This window comes from Cibotium barometz, chromosome 31 (genome assembly GCF_041138505.1).
Source record: "Cibotium barometz isolate CiBa-2024 chromosome 31, ASM4113850v1, whole genome shotgun sequence".
Classification (NCBI taxonomy): domain Eukaryota; kingdom Viridiplantae; phylum Streptophyta; class Polypodiopsida; order Cyatheales; family Cibotiaceae; genus Cibotium; species Cibotium barometz.
The window spans coordinates 7,523,268-7,548,747 of record NC_141076.1 but is presented as its reverse complement, the minus strand read 5'-3'; the positions used below and the strand labels follow the sequence as shown (position 1 = coordinate 7,548,747).

Here is a 25,480-nt window from a genome sequence, read left to right as displayed (position 1 = left end):
ACCATACGCTGGAGCCCATCCTACTTAGTGACAAGAGAAGGAAAGGAATTTTGGAAATCACTCCTTTGATGAAGAAAGTTAAGATCACAGAAGTGATAGAGGCTAGTCATTCTCATGACACAAGGCTCAATGCACAAAGGATTGGAGACCAAGCCAAGATTTAGGAGCTCCAAGAATTGCGGTTGAAGAAAGCGGCTATTTGGGAAATGCATAAATTGAATGTTAGAGCTTTGAGTTATTTTGTCTCCTCGTTTCACGTTAGACTTCCGATGCAAGGCACGGCACAATTTTTCCCTTTCGATGTGGAGGAGATTGATGTTTTATCCAATGTTTCAAGGGAGGTCAATGATAGAATTATCATATCAGTTCTAAGGTTTGCTACGTCCTTGTGATCATCTTGGTTTGCTTGTCCAAAGTAATTAATATAATGTAATTTTCTTGTGCAACTTTATTATATCAAATCTCCCATTCGATGTTCAAAATTGTGTATATATTGTAGATTCCCTCCTTTCCTCGGTTCTTACTGCACAACATACTTCATTGGTTGATGTATGTCCATGGTTTATTAGTCCGATAAATTTCGGTGTAGCTCAAATAATTCTATTGGAATACAATGAAGAGTAAGTGACATGCAATCGCATTTATAGTCTTAGCATTATGACCTAAATTTACTATATATTTTTGACGTTACTTCTGACACTCCTAGTTGCATGTTGTAGTTCACATTGGAGTTTGATCCTTTACGATATGGAATCCAAGACTTGTTACTTGGCCAATTCAGGTGAAGAATTCCATGGCATCGTGAGACAGTAAGTCCACACAATCAGTATTTATATATCATAACGAGCTGGAGAGAGAGAGAGAGAGAGAGAGAGAGAGAGAGAGAGAGAGAGAGAGAGAGAGAGAGAGAGAGAGTTAGGCCGCCTAATATCCCTGTTGTGTTTGTGCCCCCTCCACCACGGCCACGAGACCAGGACCACCGCCACGGCAGTACCCCTGAACACAAGTCGACAAGTCGACAAGTTGGTTGTCGAGGTTCCAGAATCCGATGGATCTGAAGATGTCAATTTGGAAGCTTTGAGTTCCCAACAACAGCAAACTGCGCAAAGTCAAGCTTTAACCCCGCAATGACAGCAAGCTTCTGTTCCAGAAGAGCAAGCTTCCCATCCCTAAGAGTAACCACCCCAAGAGCATCCGGAAGAGCAATCAACCCAAGAGCATCCTGAAGAGCAAGCACCCCCTCAATGACAAGCTTCACCACCCCAACAACAACGAATTTTCCCACACCCAATAGCACGCTTCACATGCTATCAATGTTTTAAACATCCAATAAGAAAATGTAGAATATTTATCTTAGTTTCTATTGCTGTGAGAAATACAAAATGTTGTCATGATTGATGTAACTAAATGCTGTCAAAAATACATTTATCTCCATTTATGTCTATGTGATGGTTGTTTGCACCATGAAAACTTGCTTCCTTGTAATGTCTTTACATTGAATGGTCCTTTCTTTTTTCCTTGGTACCTATTTCCAAAAATCAATGTATATAAGTAATAATGATTATGGCATAGTTTTGAAATGAATACTTTTTCGAGGTTAGATTGAATAACATACCTTATGGTCGTTGCACTTGAACACATAATCATCAGGCACTTGTAGGTCATCCTCATTTGCCAAGTCTATTCTCACTTGATGCAGTGAAATGTTTGACCTTATATTGAGTACTGTCAAAGCTCATGTTCAAACCATACCTCTAATAACATCAATGGATTTTCAATGTCATCCTCCAAGTCCTGATCAATTGCTACAATTTTTCCATTGACATAATGCCATCTCATATAATGAAAGGCCAAAATAAAATTATGGGAGTCAATCATATATTTACAGACAATAGATTTCCTATGGAGTTTGCAAGTAACCCCATTCCACCTTTGATTATCCATATCAAAACTATTGTATACTATAATAGCTCTAGTAGAGGAGCAAGGATGCCTAGGACATGTGGTTTCCATGGAAGCAAATAGAAAATAAAAGCAGATGTAAGAAGATGGAAGAAGAGATAACCTCCAAAACGTGCAAAATTTTTAGAGGAAAATCCATTCATTAAATGAGCTAGGAACTTCGAAGAGAACATTTCAATTTTTTAGAGGAAAAAAGCACTTTTATTAAATGAGCTAAACGAGGAAAATTTTTAGATTGAAAATCGTTCATTAAATGTGTTGAGATTTATTAAATGAGCTGACAACACTGATTTTCATATATATTAAAGAAATGACATTATAAAGTGTGGTCAAATGCATTTCGTATTTCTTTAATAACAATATATTCATATAAAGAATATATTAAAAATGTCTAACTATCAAAAGTATCATTACGGTGGCTCTCTTCCTATTGGTTGAAAGCCTTTCTCTCTCTAGAGGAAAAAGGCCCAAAGTTGAGTCCAAAATTCCCCTAATGCCTCACTCTACCCAACCTCGTCAAGGCCGTAATGTGCCTACATGCTTCAAGTGCCATCGAGTGGTACATCGAGCCAACAAGTGTACTTTTTGTCCTACTCAAGTGGTACAACTTCAAATATCGAAGACAACACATACTATGATGGTGATGGTGATACGGCTCCGGATTGGACGGAAGATCAACTCAACAATGAAGAAGTGGGTACGCAAAGCGAATCGGCAAGTACTTCAATCACTCCTCAGTCTTTGCTTTGTATGAAAGGATCTATTAATGAAAATGATATCACTATTTTGCATGGTGATTGTAGTATGCATGATTTTATTTCTGAAAAGGACATTCATAGGTTGCATTTGGAGACTCGTTTTTCGTGTTATAAGGTTAAATCTGCATTTCAAGGCACACAATACACGAGAACTCGTGAAGTTCATGACCTTGAGATACAAATTGGACTTTATAAACATTAACGAAACTTTCTCATTCCACCTTTGCATTCTAGTGACATCATCCTTTGGTATGCCATTTAGACATGAATTCAATCCACATATTGATTATTCCATTCATACTATGTATTTCACACATAATGGTACTCTCATGCAATTAGTTGGTGATCGTTCTCTTGAGATGTATCCATTATTATCCCATACCCAAGCTAAACGTGCACTTCCCAAACAAGCAATCACGTGCATACATGATTTTAGTTAATGAAGTGCAAGCATATGAAAATAATATCACTCCTCAGCCAGCAAGCATTCATGTGTAGGTTTCAGGATTGTTTTGTAGACAATTTACCTCCTACCTTACCTCTTTCACGTCCTGAAGACCATACTAAAGAGATTATTCGGGGTAGCCAACCACCTCATAGAGCTACTTATCATACAAACCCTCTTCAACGAAAAGAAATAGGGTGCCAAATTAGAGAATTATTAGACAAGAAACTCATTCGACCTAGTAGTTCTCCTTTTGGTGCACCCGTTCTCTTGTTGAAAAGAAAAATAAGACTTACCGAATGTGTATTGATGATAGGGCTCTAAATAAGGTCACAGTAGATATCCATCCCTCGTGTTGATGATTTGCTAGACAAGCTTAAAGGTGCATCTGTATTTAGTAAAATTGATTTGAAATCTGGATATCATCAAGTTCGAATGACTAGCTCTAACATTTATAAAACTATTTTTTGTACACAAACTGGTCATTATAAATTTTTGGTTATGCCTTTGGGTCTAACCAATGCACCTACTACTTTTGCACACATGATGAATCGTATATTTCTTAACCATTAGAATTGCATCATTGTTTTCTTTGATGATTTGCTTGTCTTTAGTAAGAATCATGCAGAACATGAAGAGCATCTTACATTAGTATTTAATCTTCTTAAAGAAAATCAACTTTATGCTAATCCGGACAAAAGTCTCTTTTTCCAAGATGAAATTGAGTACTTAGGCCACATTGTTTCAGGTGAAGGTATCAAAGTTAATCCAAAAAAGGTAAAAGTCATTGAGACTTAGCCTATTCCAACGTGTGTTAAAGAAGTTAGATCTTTTCTTGGTTTGATGGCTAGTTTTTATAGGAAGTTTGTTCGTAATTTCTCATTGATAGCACTTCCTTTGACAATGTTGCTTAAGAAAGGTCTAGTTTTTCAATGGGGTAAAAACCAATAAAAGTCATTTGAGAGACTAAAATATCTGTTAACTCATGCCCCTCTCCTCCAAGTTCCAGACTTTCCTCGACCATTCTTCCTCGTAGTCAACTGATGCTAGTGGCTTAGGAATTGGTGTTGTCCTCATGCAGGATGGACATCCTTTGGCTTATGAGAGTAGAAAATTGACACCTTCTGAACTTTCGTATAGTACATATGACAAGGATTTATTAGTCGTCCATGCCTTATGCATGTGAAAACATTATCTTATGGGTTCTGAGTTTATGATTAAGACCGACCAACAAAGTATTAGATATCTTCTTAATCAACCTATTATCTCAGACCGCCACATTAAATGGGCATCTTTTATTCAGAGTCTCATCCTCTTATCCAATATCAACCTGGTAAAAAGAATGTAGTGGCTAATGCACTTAGACGATGACCTTCTATTTCTAACATTTCAGTGCTTGACATTCATTCTTTGCATGATATGCATGACTCATATGTTACAGACCCTAATTTTTTTGATGTTTGGCACAAGTTAGTAACTAATATCTTCTTAATCAACCTATTATCTCAGACCGCCACATTAAATGGGCATCTTTTATTCAGAGTTCTCATCCTCTTATCCAATATCAACCTAGTAAAAAGAATGTAGTGGCTAATGCACTTAGACGACGACCTTCTATTTCTAACATTTCAGTGCTTGACATTCATTCTTTGCATGATATGCATGACTCATATGTTACAGACCCTAATTTTTTTGATGTTTGGCACAAGTTAGTAACTAATAATTGGTTGCCTCTTCATGATTATGCATATAATAATAGTTTCCTTTTCTTTCAAAAGCGTTTATGTATTACACTTCCTTATAGATCTTTTATTCTTGAAGAGATGCATCGTCTCCCATACATTGGTCATCGTGGCATTCTCACCACGCTTCGCATCATAGAAGAATATTTTTATTGGCCACAATTAAAACATGATGTTGCTTCTTTTGTATATCGAAATGTGTGACATGTCAACGAGTTAAAAGACGCCAAGAAAAACAGTATGGGCTACTCATGCTTTTACCTATTCCGGCAGCACCATGGGAAGAATTTCTATGGACTTTATAACTGGTTTACCTACCACATCTTCTCGAAATGATCTTCTCGAAATGATATGATATGGATAATTTTTGACAGGTTTAGTAAGAAAGTTTATTTCATTGCATGTCATAAAACATTGAATGCTTCACATGTGCTGCACAATTGTTTATCAAAACTATTTTCACAAATCATGGTTTATCTCAAATCATTATTTCAGATCGTGATTCTCATTTTTGTAATCATTTTTGGATGGCATTGTTTTCAAACTTAGTATGCATGGAATAATCAATATGTGGATTGAATTCATGTCTAAATGGCATACCAAGGATGATGTCACTAGAATGCAAAGGTGCAATGAGAAAGTTTCATTTTTGTTTATAAGGTCCAATTTGTATCTCAAGGTCACGAACTTCATGAGTTCCCGTATATCGTATGCCTTGAAATGCAGATTTAACCTTATAACATGACGGATGAGTATCTAAATGCAACCTACAAATGGCCTTTTCAGAAATAAAATCATACGTACTACAATCATTAGGCAAAATAGTGATATTGTTTCCATTAATAGATCCTTTCATACGAAGAGTGAGGAGTGATAGCACTTGCTTCTGATGCTCTTTGCGCACCCACTTATTCATTGTTGAGTTGATCTTCCGTCCAATCTGGAGCCGTATCACCATCACCATCATAGTATGTGTCGTATTCAATATTTAAAGTTGTGCCACTTGAGTAAGACAAAAAGTATACTTGTCGACTCGATGTTCCACTCTCGATGGCACTTGAAGCATGTAGGCACATTACCACCTTGACAAGGTTGGGTAGGGCAAGGAGTGGGTGCATTACTATTGTGACTAAAATTGGGTTTGGGGTGTACATTGCTTGGGGTGGTAGCATTAAAATTATTCTTTACATTTGAATTGGAAAGAGTGCGTGCATTGCTACTACCATTACCAAAATTACCATTACTACCATTCAATGGACGTCGTTGTTGTGAAGGAGATTGATAAAATTGAGGGCATCGAAAAGAAGATCTGAAACCTTGAATCCCCACAAAAGAAGAGATTGCGTCATCAAGAGAAGTTGGCTTGAACATGTTCACATCCGCTTGAAGAGTTGTCTCAAGACCATCTTCATACTTTTGTTGGAGTGACTCTTCAAGAACATCCTCGAGCATATGAAGCATAAGAAGTGATTGCCAAAATCTCTCAATGTATTGAGAAACAGTATCACGATTTGTCATGCAGAGAAGATTCCATGCTCGATGAGTGTTAAGGTGGAATTGTGGAGGAAGAAAAGCATATTTAAATTTGTCTTGGAATTGATCCCATGTGAAAGGCTTGGTAGGACCCATGCAAAGTAGTGTGTTCCACCACAATGAAGCTCGATGACTCAAATGATTAGTAGCACACTTTATTTTATCTTCCTTAGAGAATTGTTCACAGCAAAATAATCATCAAATTTAGTCAACCAAGGAAGAACTAAACGACCATGTTTTTTACCGTCAAATTTGGAGAACGTGAATGCACGACGGGTGATCTTGGAGTCCTTGTGAGTCCGTTGGGAGTCAAAAACGGATTTGAGAATCTTTCTCAAGCGATCATCTTCAAGAGGCGTGACATCAGGAGATTCTTCTTGAACGCGCTGGCGTTTGCATTATTCTTCAAGTTCCATCTCGAGTAGAAGAATGCGATCCTCCAAAGTAGGAGCGGGAAGAGGTGACACATTCGAAGTCGTTGGAGGTTGAGTGCCGGAACCCATGGCTGTAGATGCTTTGAAGAAACCGAAGATGTTGAGCAAAACAAAGGTTTGAAAGATCTTTGAAAAAAGAGACCCCTTCAAAAAGATGAAAGATATTTTCTTCTTCTTCTTCTTCTCTTTCCCTCTTCTCTTCTCTCTCTTCTTCTTCTCTCTTCTTCCTCTTCTCTTCTCTTTCTTCTTCTTCTTCTTCTCTCACAGGCTCGCCACAGGAGCTATCACGCAATCGCCTAGTATCCCATATATCGTCGATAAGGATGTGCTAGATGGGTATAAAGAGGAGAGTGGACTTGGCTTTAATCTTGTCTCTTAGGAGACACCCATGCTTGATCGTGGGGGTGAGGTTCGTGGCCGTGCACACGATGCCCGTCCGCCGTCGAAATTCCTCGCCATCGGCCAGAGTTGTGTGCTCCCTTATGCTGGTTGTTGCCAGTGCTGCGTGTGCTAGCCTGTGGCGCGTGCTGGAGGCTGGTGTCCTTACTTGCCGGTGCACTGGCGGCTGGTGTGTTTGCTTGCCGGTGGCCGCAGGCGCTGGCGACTGTCCACCACTGGGACTATCCATTGTTGTGGTGTCCACTTGCACATAAAATAAATATCCATCAAATATATCCATAAATGCCAAATAATTCGAATAATTCCAACATGTATGCTCCCCACTCTTTTTGTCTCGTGCTAGTCTATTGGATTAATCATGACTTGGTTGTATCCACCACCAAACAATCCATCCAACCAAGAAGTTGCAAGGTTTTTCTTCCCATGGGGACACGTACTCTATGTATAGCAAAGATAGTGATCACAAATTAACTTTTTTGAACGCATACTTTAAGCTTTTTTCTCTTTATGGGAATAATTATGATTAGTGATACCCATTTGGTATGCTCAGTTTTGTAAATGAATTTCCCGTGTGAGAGATTTTTAAGCTTATCTTTTACCATTTGTTTGTATTTGGGATTCATGGGGGTATGGTATTTGCATTATGACCTTGCAATTTCCATGATTAGGGATAGTGTGTTTTAAAAATTCAAGATGGACTTGTATCAGTGTACTTCCAAACAAAGATATCTGCAAATTTCCTTAGCAAGGCTATTAGGTTGCTTTGTTGATATGGAATGAGGTCTTTAGCAATGAATTTGAGGTCAAGGTCTTTAACCTGGATAGCCAAATTGACTTCCTTGCTTCTTCCTTAACCTCTAGGAGGCCATGAGCTCTCCTGTAGGAACCTCTAGGAGCCTATGAGCTCTCCTTTAGGGACTTCTTTGAGCTTTCTCGCTATACCTATAAAGGGCTTTGCCAGGACTACTTGCAAATGAATCGCTCATAGACAAATGCCTCATGGCGCAACTGATTTGTCACCTTTGCTCGCATCCCCATAGACATAAAACGTTACCACTCAGTTTACAACTAATTAAGTTGAAGTCCGTTATAGAACCTGATCATCAAGGTCTCAGAATATGATGGTTTAGGTTTTTTAGCTGATTTTTTGGTTCACACAGTAGAATCAATCCAATCCTTGGAGTTTGAGATTTTCAACGATAAGCAAGTCTTTGTGCTGTGGAGTTGTTCTGAAATCGAGTACTGTAGAATTCATGATTGCATGATTGATGGATTGCAGGTCCCTAACATCACTGATTATTTCGTTTGTAACCTCCAAAAACCTCTATATAAGCCATGTACTCCTCTCATTCACATAATGCAGGAGTTTTAGTGTTGTTGTCACACACACTCTCTCTCTCTCTCTCTCTCTCTCTCTCTCTCTCTTTAACCATGAAATGGTTCCTTGTCTAATCCTCCATAATTTCCTATATAGTATCACAGCACTTTAGGTCCTTAAGCATTTCATTAGCTACTTATCTCTTAGTTCACTAAGCCTTAATTACCATTTTTTATCATTAACAGATTACTAGTATAATTTTACCTCGATAAGAGGAAGTTCCCACAATCACAAACCAGTCGACTAAGGGCCTGTTCCCACTGATGTGTCCACTTTGTTTCTCCCAGCTAAGCAACTGTTCCACTGCACATTCGAGCTCATTAAGCACTTGTTCCCACAACCTTTTTCTTTGCATCTGGCTTCCTAGAATTAAGAGGTTCCCACGGTTAAAACCAACCCTAAATAAGAGGCTATTCACATCAAGCACTACTTTGGGAAATGTCTCGGAGGTAAGAAATACCCAAAGTAGCCTTGTCCACCCTTGTTGGCCCAAACCTTGTTTATCGGGAAACACTTGTCCGGGGAGCTTTGTCAAAAAAAAAAAAGTGGCTCTACCTTGTGTATATACCCTCTTGTTAGGTCAAGCCTAGTTGTTGCCACTTATGTCATTATCCAAGTTCGGCTTAAGGGGGGTGTTAGAAAATAAGCCTAAACTTGTCCCTACTTTAGCCCAAAATGTTCCAAAACTGTATGGTACAAAACCTAGGTCAAAAGCATAACGTAAAGCATGCACACGCATGCATGTACGAGGTCAAAAAGCAGCTAAAAAGTGTAAAAACGTGGAGATGTAGGAGGTGGATTGCTGGTCCCCAACATCCCGATTTTGTCATTTGTAACCTCCCAAAACTTCTATATAAGCCATGTACTCCCCTCATTCACATAATGCAAGAGCTTTAGTACTGTTGTACTCTCTCTCTCTCTCTCATCATGAATGGTTCTTTGTCTAATCCTCCATAATTTCTCCATGAAAAAACCTATCGATGCATCCTTGGGTTTATTCCAAAGGGTTGCACCCTTCTGAATCCCAAAAGGGAGGTACAGGGTTTGAATCTACCCACTCCCACAAGGAAAAGTTACGCAATGAAATTTCAGTTACCCTTCCCCACTCCCACATTGAAAAGTGATGCAACGAAATTCCAGTACCTTCCTCGCGAAGAAAAAAAAAATTCAAAGAACCTTTAGATTGCACTACGTTGCGGAGAAAGATAGAAAGAGGGTGGGAGTGGGGGTTGGGGGCATTTCAGGAGACCCAATTCAACTATTAGCTTAGATTCCATAACCTCTTCCCCCACTTCCCAAGTATCAAATATCACCTTTCTATCGACCAACGGCTATTGATTTCACATGTTTACAGCATGGACCTCGTGAACAGAGCTGCATTACTGCACAAAATGGTACCCAAATTAGCTGTTACAGCCTTTTCTGTATGCACCAGCCTAGAAAACACTGGGCCTCTAGATAGAAAAAGATGTGTTACAACTATACGATGCAAGCTTCACATATATTCTACTTGCATCTCGTATAACATCTCCATAGAAAGAGATATCAGAGCCATATGATACAAGTTTTCCATATGATACAAGTTTTTCACATAAATGCTTGGATAAAAACTTTTCTTTACTTCCTTTCAAAATGGTGAAGAGCAGAGATGCACCCCACCACTCTGCACGCACTTAGGAGCACACTTGACAGCAATTTCACAGCACAAAAAGATCCAATAATTAACACACAAGATTGAGAATTGCCATCATAAGCTATAACTCTGACCAAGTCTTTTACATAAATGCTTGGATGAAAACTGTTCTCTACTTTCTTCCAAAATGGTGAAGAGCAGAGATTAACCCCACCACCCTGCACGCACTTCGGAGTGCGCTTGACAACAATTTCACAGCACAAAAAGCTCCAATAATTAACACACAAGATTGGGAATAGCTAACATAAGCTTTAACTCTGACCTGAAAATTAAGAATGCCCCTCATCATAACACTACCCTAGAAAGTGGCAAAGAGAGCACAAAAAAGGAGAAGAGAGAGAGTGGGGTGAGGTCACACAACTGAGTTGACAGGTTCTATAGTGAGCATCAATATACCCAGGATGTGAAAGACTGCCACATCACATTTACAGAGTTTTTTAACTTTTGAAGCCAAGGTTTTAAAAAATGTCCTACCAAGAAAGAAATCACAAGCATTGCCAGCTGGCTGCAATGTAATGCAAGGCTTCCATTGCTGGCAGCAGCCGGTTGGCCTATCGCCATGAATTGCCACCCAGACGGATAACATCCTCACCACTAGTGTCCTTGGTGCGATAGCTGTTTTCATTTGTATCACTGCTCTTGGCAGTTGCATCTCCATACAAGTCACGAAGCTTAGCTAAATTTGCTGATACCTTGGCAGGGCTCTTTGACCTACGCACATCAGCACTACCACTCCGACCGAATTTCTGTGGGCTTCTGCTTCGGCTCCGATACACACGCCCACCATGTGGGCTACGGCTCCGACTCCGATGATCCAGCCTTCTATCCCTGTCCCTGTATTTATCCCCATCCCTCTCTCTGTCCCTGCCTCTTTCTCGGTACCTCTCCCTATCACTTTCACGGTCCCTTTCCCTATCACGGCTATACTCTCTGCTGTCTCCTCTCTCTCTGTCACGATCTCTATCTCTACCAGAATCATAATCTCTATTCCGACCCTTTCTTCTACCATCCCGATCATAGTCTCTACTCCGTTCCCGCTCCTTATCACGCTCCCTTTCCCGGTCTGCTTCTCTTAACCTTTCACCATCACGATCCTTTCCTCTGGGACGATCATAGTCCTTGCTCTTCTCGTTCTCTCTTTCCCCACGGTCATCTCCATTATGGTGTGATGACTCCCGGGGTGCTGGGACATTGCGGCGCACAGGTGAAGAGTCCCTTGTAGAAGCCCGATGTGGAGCTCGCTGTCCAAATGAAACAGACAGTGAAGCTTTCACGGATGGCGGCCTTCGGGCTGTGTCATCAGCTGCGTGACGACCTCCTGTACCTGTTACACCAGCAGAGCTTGTTGGAAGTTTCAACCTTTCTAAGTGGGTTGTTATCTGCCGCAAAATAGGAACCGGGATGCGGGGGAGTAGCGTGTCAAAGTAATACTGCACAAGAACCACCGTTGTCAGTCACAAAACTTCAGTTGGTGGTCGGTCACATCTCACCAAAATAATACAACCAATTCAACGCCCAAACTCACAGCTGTGACAAGAGACTTCAACCCCACAAGACGTGCCAAGAACTCACCTGGTCTAGCAAGAGATCACGGATGTAAGTGCCCATGGTTGTCATCTTCCTATTCGATCCAGGTGAAAATTCCTGCATCCAAACCACTCATCAGCAATTGTCTTGGACAGTAAATTAAAGAGAAACAAAGCAGAATTCATCTTCACATGTTCAATCTGTTCATAAAAGAATGGTCCCCATATCCTTAATCAAACAGAAAAATGCAGAGATGAAGTACAAGAACAAGGACTCTCCACAAGAAAGTAAGGATTTGAAATTACCTCATCGTCCTTGACATATTGCTCATACCAGCCCCACAATGTCTTTGGATCCCCAACATAACGCAGGTACAAAAAACCCACCTGGAAAAAAAAACAATTATGCCTGGTCAGCAGAGAGTAGGGAGGAGATTCAACATTCATCAAGTAATTGGGCACTAAGTGTGATAGAGACGAGTATTGTTCACTAGAAGGACCTTGAGGATCTTGCTATATTCAAGTAAAACCAACATGCCTCTACACTACATGAATCTGTAACCATACGGACACAAATGCACCAGAAAGCAGACAGCAAGGCAGTGCAGTTAGCCTTGCAGAAGCCAGCTTTCAAACTAGTGCAAAGGACACGTAGTGGCAGGGGCTGGGCAGCATGTTTGAATAGTGCAGTTGACAGGTAAAAGCTTAAACCTACAACATGAAATAAAAAATTTCTAAGATAATCTAATGCCTTGAAAATACGTCCATGGAAATGGAAAATATTCAAGCTCACAAATGTGTGATTCCTCCCCGTGTGGACTTCAATCTCCCTCCCCACCCAATCACACACACTGGCACACACCTTGACAATATGAAGAGGTAATTGTTAAATGCTCTCATTTATTGAAGTCCACAGTTTTCCAAGTGCACAAAACTTTGGTCCATAAAGCTCCTAGACTAGGCAAAACGCATCATCATATGATGAGATTGACACATATCCAATTTACTTTTCCAAGCTCATGCCACTTGGCATCTTGCTTTCTTGCATTTCAATTGACTTACTTCAAAGTTCTTGGACAAGACAGGAATCATATACTCAGCACGTAAAATAGCCTTAATGAATGATAATACTCCGCAGTTCTAATACTCAGAAAAATCTAAGATGAACCATTTCACCTTGCAATCCAACATAGGTGGTTGCTCTTCAAAGAATGCTCCACAAAATGTCACCATCCTCGCAAAACTCAAAGAGCTATGCCTTGATACACTGGATGCCCTCCCCAATCACAGCTTTCAAAAATCAACTGCTTTTTCCATCTTCCAGCATAAAGATCCCTAGCTCTTCACAATGTTGTTACCAATATCTCATGGACTGCTTGTCCGCATTCCAAAGATGAGAATCGGATTCTTCACACCTCAAATACCCTCATTTGATATTCAACAAGTCCAAGCAATACCTAAGATAAACCATTTCACCTTGTACTCCTGAACTTTAGGAACTAAAGCAGTTCGCGTTCTTCTCTGAAAAACCTTTCGTACCAACTTCTAACCACAAACCTCACCAAAGCCCTTTCTCTTCAAGGTGGTCACTACACACTAGATGGAAAAATAAAAGAAGAGATTCTCAACTAATAAGAACTGTCCTGAACTACGCATCGGGGAACATATTATCTACTCTCGGGAGTAAGATCCGCAAAAAAAAGGCAATCACTACCGAAGGGAAGAGTGCAAATAAACTGACAATTCAACATCATCAGGTCGCATAACACTGAAACGGCATGAATGTTCACTGCAACTTACGGCTAGAGGTTGGCAGTAAGAACAAAAAAAGCAAGCATTGCCCGCTCCCTGTACACCACAAACTATTGGGAGAGTATGTACCATGCAGTAGTATTCTTTACAAATGACAGAATATAAGAAAGAAAACACAGGGGGAAAAACTGGAAGACCAACACTTTCATGTTGCCACAAGCTTGGTGGTCTCTTAAGCTCGTAAACTAAATGCTAACACAAGATCTGAGAAGAGGTATGCATGGCATTGGTCAATGTGGATATACAAACAATGCTAGAGCTAAATAAAAAACAACATACTGCTCATTAGCGCTAATATAATGGCAACTCAAAGGCCAGCTGCAATCTGCAGATAAAAACGTAGACGTAAGAAAAGGAAGTCTGATAAGCAGCAAGATATAACAACAGAAGTGGCAAAAAGAAAATGCTAGCAAGCGTCCCTGCATTTAAGTGTGAAGCTAACCTCAAAGCTGACCCTTTCTGAACTCAGCCATGCATAAGACTCCACATCATAGCATTTCACTGTTGCGCTCTTGTTGCCTGGCAGTCTGCCCTACCACAATTCCAAATGGTGGTGGGAAGGGGGGCACTTGTTCCCTAGGCAGTCTGCCTTTCTGCAGTTCCAAATGGGCATCCCTGTAATCAAGTGTGAAGCCAACTTCAAAGCTGGCCCTCTTTGAACTCAACAACTCACATCTCCTGCATAAGGTCCCAGTGCATAATTTCAACCATTGCGCCTTTGCTGCCTAAGGATCTGCCCTACTGCAGTTCCAAGAGGTGCTTGTGGTTTTTCTTTTTTTTGAAAGAGGGGAGGGGGTTTGGGGGGGGTGCCCATCAATATGGGCTGCTGCAGTTACAAATCGACATCTCTGCATTTTACTGTGAAGCTGACCTCAAAGCTGGTCCTCTTTGAACTCAGCAACTCCAATCTCCCGCATAAAATCCCATACCAATGCATTTCAACCATTTCTCACCATTGATCAAGGCTTCTCTCTAAAGGAGGGCCATACAGAGTAGAACAAAAAACCCTGCAAAACAGGCATCAAATCTAGGTTCTATAATCTAGTTAGCATGCATCACAACATGGCTTCTGTGTGCCTCCTATGATGGAAAGCTCCTTGTTTGCCTGAAATTTATTGCCAATTGAAATGCACGGGACAAGATCAAAACTTTGAAGCATGGACAAAATTGTTGAAAATAGTGTTGTGAAAGACAGTGCTATCAAACCAGATGCAGCGTTCGCAGTCTGAAACCGATGCGCTGAACATGAGCATGCCCCACAGCTCTGGTGAAAGGCATGCGAGAAAGATAAAATCCCTAAGAAATCCGAAAGCCGTGTAACTTAAAAAATTTCAGAGAAGTGGCAGGGTAAAAGGCCATCACCTACCGCTCGGATGTAGGGCGAGTCTGCATGGTTGAGAAGGCCTTGCATCTGCTTCACGGTGAGCTTCATGGTGAAGAACTTGTATAGCAGGCAGAAGGCCGTTGAAGGGCCTCTGCAGTTGCCGGTCATCCATGGCTCTACATGGTCCACCTGGTTGTAGATCTCGTCGATAACCTCGTGGTAGGTCTTGAGCCTGTAGAGCTCCTTGAAATAGTCGGAAGACAGGATGTTCATACACAGGACCTTCTCCAGCAGAGTGTCGATGGGCTTCCCACATGTCTGGACCTCCATATTCGCTGCTGTTGTGGTGACGGTGATGATGGCGATGGCGTCACCTGTTTAAGGCAGCACAAAATGAGAGCAGAAATCTTCTACAAGATGGCGTTTTCAATACATGTGTACAAAACTCCTACCACCGAGCCATCATGTGCTGCTTGGTCCTTGGAAAACCTTTAGGGTCTCACCAGCTTCAGGGTTAGGGTTTCACCAGATTTAGGGTTAGGGTTTCCTGAGCTTCGCTCGCCTCAGGTTTTCTCCTTCTACGCAGATTTCTAAGGTTAGGAATGCTGCGTGTTCAACTCAGAATTTGAAGGACCAAGACTCCAGTCGAAACCCTACTTATAACCCATACAAGAGTGTCCCTTGAAATAAATATAAATTTCAACCTAGTAGAAACTATTATACTAAGTACTTATCCTCTCTTTTATTAAGGCTGGGATAGGATAGGCATTAAATCTTAGGTTAACAAGCCGCACTTAAACATGTTGCGAAAATTATTTTCACCCTTCGATTTATTGAATTTACAACTCTCATTAAATACTGAGGTAGAGTGCTCTTTTTTTCACATGCTTCAAATAATTTGCACAACATTCTCTAGCATCAATTTTTGTTTGTGTTAAGTATTTTCGACATTTGTCGCTTTCTTTAAATCCATCCCAATGACCTGACAAGCTCATCCATACCACCAAGTAGCCTCTAAAACCAAGCTACCATAGTAGTGCCCCTGAACTGCCTCTGTACTCGCAAGGCAATTATCGGCTCACAGCAACACTCCCAAAAGAAAGCATACAGCCGCTGGTAGATCTCCTATTTATACCACTGTTAGCCCAATCAGCATATGTGTACACATGTAGTTGTATCTATATGCAACCTTATAGAAAAGTCCATAATCAATTGTGGACTTAATGTACCTAAGAATATGTCTAGCCATATCTAAGTGTGGCTTTATGGGAGCCTATATAAAGTGACTCACAAGTTCAACAACATAGCTCAAGTCTGGCCTAGTAATGGTCATGTAGATCAAGCTAGCCACTGTGCACATGTACATAGCAAGGTCCTACAAAAGCTCACCTATATTTACAAAAAGATTTGTGTTCTACTCCAATGGCACTGAAAAAGAATTACAGCCTGTCATACCATACTTGGACAACATGTCCAAGCCATACTACCTCTTAACAACAAAATGCTATAAGGTGACCTCACCACCTCTATACCCAAGGAATATCACGGCTTACCCACGTCCTTCATCTCAAACTTCTCCTTCAAAAGCTGACATCATGTATATCAGCATCACTATAGAGGTGATCTCACCACCTCTATACCCTAGAAATACTGCAACTTACCCAAATCCTTCATCTCAAACTTCTACTTTAAAAGCATCCTGGCATCATGTATGTTAACATCACTATTACCAATGATAATAATCAAGTCATCCACATAAATGACTAATAGCATGATCTCTCTATTTGAATTTTTCACATGAAGTAAAAAATTTGCAATGGATATCTAAAATCTAATGGTAACAAGATACTCCTCAATCTTATTTGACCATGCCCTAGATGCTTGCTTCAAGCCATACAAGGCTTTGTGTAACTTGCACATAAAATAAGGGTGTGCATCACTCTTAGAACCCAATGGCTGCATAATGTATACTTCTTCTTGTAAATCAACATGTAAGAAAGCATTCTTTACATCCATCTAATGTAAAGACCAATCCTTCTTGCTACAGCCATAGCATTCTTTACATCTATCTAATGTAAAGACCAATCCTTCTTGCTACAGCCATAGCAATGATATCTCTCATAGTTGCCATTCTCGTAACCCCACGATGAATGTCTCCATAGTCAATGCCATGAGTCTGTGCATAACCCTTTGGCAACCAATCTTGCCTCACTGATCCATTTGAGTTATGCTTGACCTTAGACGCCCACTTACATCTAATTGTCTTCTTTTCCTTTTGCAAAGGCACTAACTCCCATGATGCATTTGCATCCAATGTTGCCATCTCCTTATCCGTGGCATCTCCCCATTTTTTATTTCCAAGTGCCTGCTCAAAACAAGTGGGCTCTAACTCCTGTATGCTTTAACCATGTAAGCATAATGATGGGCTATATATCTATCATAGCTTAACATGTTAATAAGGTATTTAACCCTTGTAGACCTGCATACACCCAGATCATTGTCGGGTATCCTCAAAACAACCACAGTTCTCCTTGAACTAGGAGTAACCACCACTGAAGGAATGTCAAGCTCCTCATCAAGGCTCTACTCGGAGCCACTAGAGTCCATATATGAGTAACCTCCACCAGGAGTAATGTTGCATCACTCATCAAGAAGCCACCAAGATGAGAGAGGAGAGCAAAGGAGAGCAGGAGGAGAGCTCTTGTTCACCACCCAACTATAGAGGAATGTTGATAAGAATCCACACTACCAGGCTTATGTAGTAGTCTACCATCCACATATGAGTGACCTCCACTAGGAGTAATGTTGCATCGCCTGTCAGGAGAGCTCTTGTTCACCACCCAGTCTCGTAGAGGAATGTGGACAAGAATCCACACTACCGGGCTTATGTAGTGGCTTGCTTGCCTACACTTGTTCAGTTGCCTGTGGTCCTTCGACCCGAACGCCTCACCCTTGAATCCCAAACACTCTCACCGATCTTTCTTCGACGATTGGGCTCCTTGTTTGGTCAAGCCCTTCGTAGTAGCTGGTTATAAGCTACATGACATTAACTCCCCCTCAAGAAGAGTTTTTGTCCATGAAAAAATAAACTGAGGATAGTTCTTGGTAAGCAAACTCAAGTGTTCCCAAGCGAACGCTTCCTCATCTCTGTCCTTCCACTTGACAAGTGCCTCTCGGTACATAGTATGCCTCATGTTCTGATCCCTAAAGTAAAGAATCATGTGGAAGAGACAGTGGTTTAATAAGTTCCACCAAAATGTCAAGAGTAACTACGTTATCCTAATGATCCACTGTTTTTCGTATTCTATTAAGATATAGAATGTACTCAAGAGCTCCGATAACTCAAGTTTATACGCTACACTACCAATCTTCTTAAGGATTTTAAATGGACCACAAGAGAAAGCTTTTGACACTTTCTTGTCTTGAGAGTCTCTGACTTCGCAACAACAAGGACTTTCAAAGAAAACAAAGTCACCCTCTTCAAAGGTCACTTGTCTCAGTATACGTTTTTGCACGATCTTATGCACTACGAATGCTATCTCTTCCTACTTTTAGCATATCTTGCATATCCTCAAGGAAATCCTTGACAAACTAAATTTTCTCCTTTTCTAAACCTATAATGACCACATGAGATCTGGACTGGAAACCATACATCAATATGAATAAATCCAATCTCGCCAAATGTTTTGAACTATTATAAGAAAATTCCAAAAGTAGCAGGTACTTCTTCCATTAGATTTCTTTTTACTCACGTATGCTCGAAGCATGTCTTCGAGCAATTGGTTGATTCTTTCTATCTGACCATGTCGGTTGTACTCATACTTAGAGTAGTATCCAACTTTTTGAAGACTTCACTCTAAAAGTGGCTATCGAACTTCCTATCTCTGTCAAAAACTATATCTATAGGCAGACCATATAGCTTGTAGAGATGTTCGATAAACAATTTAGCTAGGTCATGAGTTTTTACCTCCTTTCTAGTAGGAATAAACTTGGCCATTTTAGTTATCCTATCTATCACCATCCAAACCGAATCATATCCTCAACTTGTTTTAGGTAACCCGGTGATAAAATCCATGGAAATACTCTCCCATTTCCCTTTGGGAATATCCAATGGATGGACCAAGTTGCCTACTTTGAGACGCTCATGCTTATTGACCTAGCACTTCTTACATTTTAGCACGAAGTCTCCTTGAACAAACTAAGCCAATAGAATTGTCTTTTAACTAGTGCATAGGCCTTTTACACCCCAGGGTGACCAACACTTGGATTATCGTGACTTTCAATAAGAATTTAGTGTTAAAAGTCACCAATAGATGGTACACAAACTCTACCTTTGTAAAGCAAGTACCCATCATCGATAGAGAAGTTCCTAAACCTTTCCCCCTAACGAACTTTATTACCGCCATTTAAAACAACGTCAAATGATTGTGAAGGGTCCACCCCCAAGCTCTCTATCTCGATACATAACGTAAGAGACTCATCTAGTCTCTCTAAAGTAGAACTCCCTCTTCTTCTTGCAAAAACCTCAGCTAATCACTGTAGATTAGCACTCCTCTCTAACAAGGAAGGCAATGGGCTGTTGGCAAGTGCGCACGCGTACATCATGTGATGGGTGATGCTCACACAAACCACATAATGAATCCATGAATTTGTTCTTGAAGCTACTTGTTCACCATTGACATGCGACTCAACGTATCCTCTACTATGTTAAATTTACCTCTTTAGTAGCGAAGTTGAAGGTGAAACTCTTGTAGGTTCTCCATCCACCTTGCTTTTCTATCTTCCAACTAATTTTGACTTGAAAGCCATTTTAAGCTTTCATGGTTCATATAGACCTCAAAAGTAGCGCCATATAAATATTGTTGCCACTTTTTAAGAGCATGAACTACTGTAAGTAACTCTCGCTCATAGGCTGAGTAGTTATGCTGGGCATGATCAACCTTTTTGCTTTCAAATGCAACTTGGTGTCCCCCTTGCATTAAAACTGCCCCGATGGCTTCCCCACTAGCATCTGTTTCTATGACAAATGGTTCATTACGGTCCACTATACTCAAGGTAGGTGAAACTACGATTGCAACCTTGAGTTTCTCAAAACTACTTCGTCGTGGATTCTCCCAATGGATAGTTTTACCTTGAGGAGTGCTAATCGCTCCAAATTAGCACTCCTCTCTGACAAGGAAGACAATGGATTACTAGTAGCAACTGCATGCAGTACAACAGGCCAAACCTCGGAATAAGACTAATCATGCTCACACAAACCATGTAGTGAATTAAGGAATTTATTCTTAAATATGGTGAAGCTCAACTCGTTCATCATTGGCATATGACTCAGTGCAACTGCTACTACGTTAAATATACCTCTTTGGTAATGAAGTTGAAGGTCTAACTCTTGTAGGATCTCTGCCCAACTTGTTTTTCTACCTTTCAACTCATTTTGACTTAAAAGCCATTTCAAGCTTTCATGGTCCTACGGACCTCAAAAGTAGCACTATATAAATAATGTCGCCACTTTTTAAGAGCATGAACTACTGTAACTCTCGCTCATAGGTCGAGTAGTTACTCTGGGCATGGTTAAGCTTTTTGCTTTCAAATGCAACTAGGCATCCCCCTTGCATTAAAACCGCCCCAATGGCTTCCCCACTAGCATCTATACTCAAGGTAGGTGCAACTGTGATTGCAACCTTGAGTTTCTCAATGTAGGTGCAACTGTGATTGCAACCTTGAGTTTCTCAAAACTACTTCGTTGTGGATCCTCTCAATGGATAGTTTTGCCTTTAGTTCTCAACTAATCTGTCAAGATGGGACTGCGCTCTTCGCATCATCTTTTACATACTATCAGTAAAACCCTGAAAAACTTGGAAAATTTTATAATTCTTCTAAGTTTTTTGGTTTAGGCCATTTGAGAAGAGCATCTACTTTCTCAAGATCCATCCGCATTCCCTCAGCATGGATATAATATGGCCTAGATAATGAATTTTCTTAGTAAAGAATTTGTATTTACTTTCCTTTCAAAATAACTTGTTCTTTCTACGTAATTCAAACAGTAAGCATAAATGCTCTATGTGTTCCTTTCTCGACTTATTATAAACCTCCTATAAACAAGTATGTCATTCACGAAAGCTACTATGAATTTTCCTAAGTATGGACATAAAACGTTGTCCATAAGCATCATAAATGTCGTTCGTGCATTAGTCAAACCAAACAACAAAACTCATAATGCCTAAATTGAGTTCTAAATGTGGTCTTGGGGGAACATCCCGTTTCTTGATCGTGACGTAAAGTCAATTTTAGAAAAATAATGTGCACCATTGAGTTGGTGGGCATTGGGTACTTATTCTTAATTGTAATGTGATTAAGATCACGGTAATCTATGCACATATGCATAGAACCATCTTTCTTTTTTACCAAAAGAATAGGTAAATCCCATAGCGAAGAACTAGGTTTTATGAAAAGTTTTCTTGCATAATCGGCCAATTGTCGCTCCACCTCATGTGCTTTAGAGTGGCTAAGTCTATAAGCAGGCTTGCTTATAGGCTTGGAACATAGTATTACATCAATGGAATGGTCTATCTCCCTCGATGGTGGGACACCATCCGCCGGTGAATCTTTAGGAGAAATATCCCAATACTAAAGAATTTAAAGTATCTACGTACTTACCATTATTTATTGTCTTGTTTTCAACCTTGGATTTTTTCAAGTTTTACATATATGCATATAAAACAGGGGTCTTGTCTCTAAGGCCATTTACTCTTATTATTTCATCAACACGAAAACATTATTCACTTCAGTTTCATCCACAGAAACAAAATTATGCAAAAGATTACCAATGATACATGTTTAATCTTGTCGAGCTCATAAGCATGGCACAACTCCATGGACGATATCAAAGGCGTAGCTAGCACATCATGCTCACCACATAAAGTAATGCATCTTCCCTCATGCATGAACTCTAGGGTGTTATCCTAGTAACTATGACATAGGGTAGGGCCTAGATTAAACAATCACTTCCTGCCTAGATAGACATCTACCCTAGCTAAATGTATGACCTAGAAATCAAGCATAGCATTGTAGCTCTGCATAGCAAGTGGCACTCCAAAAACCACCATGTCCCAAACGGTTTTGTCATAACCATTAGCAAGCAAAACTGTGTACTTATGGTCACTCTTGGTCTCGGGAAGCTTCAACTATGACACAGGGTAGTGACACAGGGTAGGGCTTAGATTAAACAATCACTCCCTGCCTAGATAGAACTATGACATAGGGTAGGGCCTAGATTAAACAATCACTCCCTGCCTAGATAGACATCTTCCCTAGCTAAATGTATGACCTAGAAATCAAGCATAGTATCGTAGCTCTGCATAGCAAGTGGCACTCCAAAAACTACCATGTCCCAAACGGTTTTGTCATAACCATTTGCAAGCGAAACTGTGTACTTATGGTCACTCTTGGTCTCGGGAAGCTTCAACTTTTTGACTAACAAATAGTTAAGAAAGATGTGCATGGCTCCATCGTCGATCATAATGATGACTTTACGGTCACCAATGCTACCATATAAACAAACCAAATCGTGTGGCCCAAAAGATGGCTGCTGCCACATAGCCTGTGAAGCACAACATGCATGGGTGATGTCTGTATTGTCACCTCTCTAAACTCTGCGGATTGGAGAGGTAACACTTGCACTGTATGAAGTTGTTTGCGAGGACTGTCCTTCTTGGCATCGCTAGAACTACCTCCAGCTTTACCACCTAACTTGGGACAAGCCGCCTTGCTATGCCCTGCCTCAAAGCAATGAGAGTACATATTTTCATTTTGGAGTTTTGCTATTGTTTTTGGAGTTTTGTAGGGTTTCTCTCTCTAATTTTTATGGTTTTCTGGCATTATCGGCCAAACTCATCCACTATTTATTTGCTTTGCCTCGTCAAGGAGAAACTTGCCTCGATGCCTCACATCCTCTAGCGTATGCCTGAGGTTATGTAAGTCTGGCCACTTCTATAAGAAAATGTTGACTGCATCTTTGTTGTGTTCCTTTTGCTCTCCCCCAAAGCTTGGCGCTTTGAGATCCTTGAAGATCCTAACAGATGCTATGGACTGCTTGGGTAACTCTACGGACTGTCGCCCTATGGAAGTTCCAACCTCCTGCTGAGAAGAAGTAAATTGTACTCTTCTCTGCACAGGCGTAGGAGATGCAACACTAGCAATAGGAGTGACTGGATGTCAGTTGGCCTCTGTGTAAGGCCAGAAACAGGTGATAATACTCAAGAAATTCTCCTCAAACTTCTTGAGACAGGTATGTTACTCTCGTTCAAAGCCATTTTTTTAATAAATAAAAATTCCCAAAAACTATGCAAAATTAAATGTAAAAAACTTGACGGAGTGCATAAATGGAATAACTACCCGATATGAGTATGCTAGTTGATGGAAGCTCAAAGCTGATGGTGTGATGTGTTCCCATCGATGGAACCTCAAAGCTGACGACGCTTTAAACTTCACCAGAATCACCTCGAGCTTGCTCGTATCTCTCGAATCTCCATAGGCATGCATACAAGGCTAAGAGCATGAAAACAAAATAACACTAAATGGATGCTTGCTGTTTTCCCAACGCGTGTGGCTATGCTCACAAGGGAGTGCCTTATCTCTGGTTGTGCAACACACATAAGCACTCACACCGCTTGTGTAAACCTTATCCATCGACGTGGAAGTAATTCTTGTGCTCCAATTCTCTCTCATTAGTTGTATCGTATCGTCTCGCCGAATGCTTTGCTTCACTGTTGAGAACATGGCCTTTCCAATTGACATGGTGCTGGCTAGTTGCTTCACTTGGGGTGTGACAATGCTGTATTACTCTTTAATCGTTGTTCTCACCACCCTCCATCAGCTAACTAGCCCTCCTTAATTACAATCTTTGTCATGCTTCGATGAAGCACATGACAAAATTTCCATATAGTAGCCAGCTAGCTCTCCCTAATTACAACCAAACCTAAGGCATGGAGTGGTCTAGCTCAAATGCATGAGCCTGCGTTTCTTCCCCTTGCTGACAAGAGCATGCTAGCTTCCCTTGTTGGATGGGGGAGTAGATGCTCTGCACACACACATAGACACACAGTCACACAGTCGCACACAGTCTATCGAGCTTAGAGAGTGAGAGAGACGAGATGTGATAGTTGGAAGTACTCAATAGAATGATGAGAAATGAATGGAGTATAAGGTACTTTTAGTACTAGGGCTAATGCGCCCAACACACTAGAGTGTGTTCACCCGCCGGGGAAAAAACCCCTGCCACATAAGATAGGGTAAAAAGTGCCCTGTCTATAAGACTGTTCACACCATGACTTCTCGGAGACCAAAGGCTAACAAACCCCCCAGAAGTGAATGTATATGGTGTAGCAGACTACCTGTTATGGCTCACCCTACCCTCCTTGAAACACACCCAAAAAGAGATTACCTGGTGAGCCGCAACTGTCGTGATGAGGATCTTTCTAATGGCCGAGCTCGTAACCCTTGAGGTCTCCAAACTCCACAACTCTTTGAGAAGCAATTCCAACGCGTCTCCCACGAGCGTTGTCACACTACCGCGTTGCACTATGGGTCCTCATCCCTCCTCTCACCTCACCTCACTTCACTCACACACACTCACTAGCATGCATTAGGGAGAGAGATTAGTAAGAGGATTAGCAAGAGCAAGACTCAATTGCATAATGGGAGAGCATCTTGAATTATGAGAGAAATTCACTTATATACATGGCCATAAGTGTTCACACTCATGGCCATAAGTGTTCACACTCACTTAAACTATGGTTGGCCATGCACTTTAGACTCATAAGAGGCCTAATGCTATTACAATGACTACTCTCATAATATATCCATGAAGTACATCACTTAGGACTTCATCCTAACTTGCTACCACATGCTCTTGAAGCGAGAATCGCCATAAATACTCCGTCATACCATTACGGGCGCCCGTCCAAGTTGTAGCTTTGGACACTATTGCTTTATATCTTGAATGTATGACCCTTTGGTGTATCTACCATGACTCCTTGATGTAAGATAATGGTGGTAGCTCTTGTTAATCCTAGAATTGGATTAACATTCCCCCCTTCCTAATGACAATCGCGTCCTTGTAATCGCGTTTTTGTGTGGGGAGAATGAACAAGCTTGTCGATGGCATTGGTGTTGAATGACGTTCAATGGTATTTGTTCCTCCAGAAGGAATAAGAAAAGCTAGTTAATGAATGAAGAGGTTAGTGGTGTATTGGGAATTCCTAACGGGGTGGGAGGCTTTTGCGAATGATTGCATTTTTATATTTATGTGAGCCTCTTTTTTTCTTTTTGGCTTAATTTGTTGTTGGCAATCATCGGCAAGGTTACATGTGATTTTTGTTAGTGGGGACACTAAGAGATGTTAATAATGGGAGAGAAGAGAGAGAAGGATCTAGAGGAACGTAGACTTAATCATCAGAATGAGATGATGATTCTC

General features: G+C 40.7%; 1 protein-coding gene across 2 annotated transcripts; it reads right to left on the bottom strand.

Moving 5' to 3' along the window:
* Nucleotides 1-10,385: 10,385 nt before the first annotated feature.
* On the bottom strand, nt 10,386-15,712 carry LOC147620459 (pre-mRNA splicing factor SR-like 1). 2 transcript variants are annotated; one of them, XM_086824682.1, is made up of 5 exons: nt 15,459-15,712; nt 15,049-15,380; nt 12,177-12,257; nt 11,917-11,988; nt 10,386-11,774 (listed from the first exon to the last, which is right to left on the bottom strand). In XM_086824682.1, the coding sequence occupies exons 2-5, from the start codon at nt 15,334-15,336 to the stop codon at nt 10,896-10,898; spliced, it is 1,320 nt and encodes a 439-aa protein (XP_086680808.1). In that variant the 5' UTR covers nt 15,337-15,380; nt 15,459-15,712; the 3' UTR covers nt 10,386-10,895. The 2 variants fall into 2 exon arrangements, with proteins under 2 accessions (XP_086680808.1, XP_086680809.1); XM_086824683.1 differs by lacking the exons at nt 15,049-15,380; nt 15,459-15,712 and adding an exon at nt 13,047-14,559.
* Nucleotides 15,713-25,480: the final 9,768 nt, after the last annotated feature.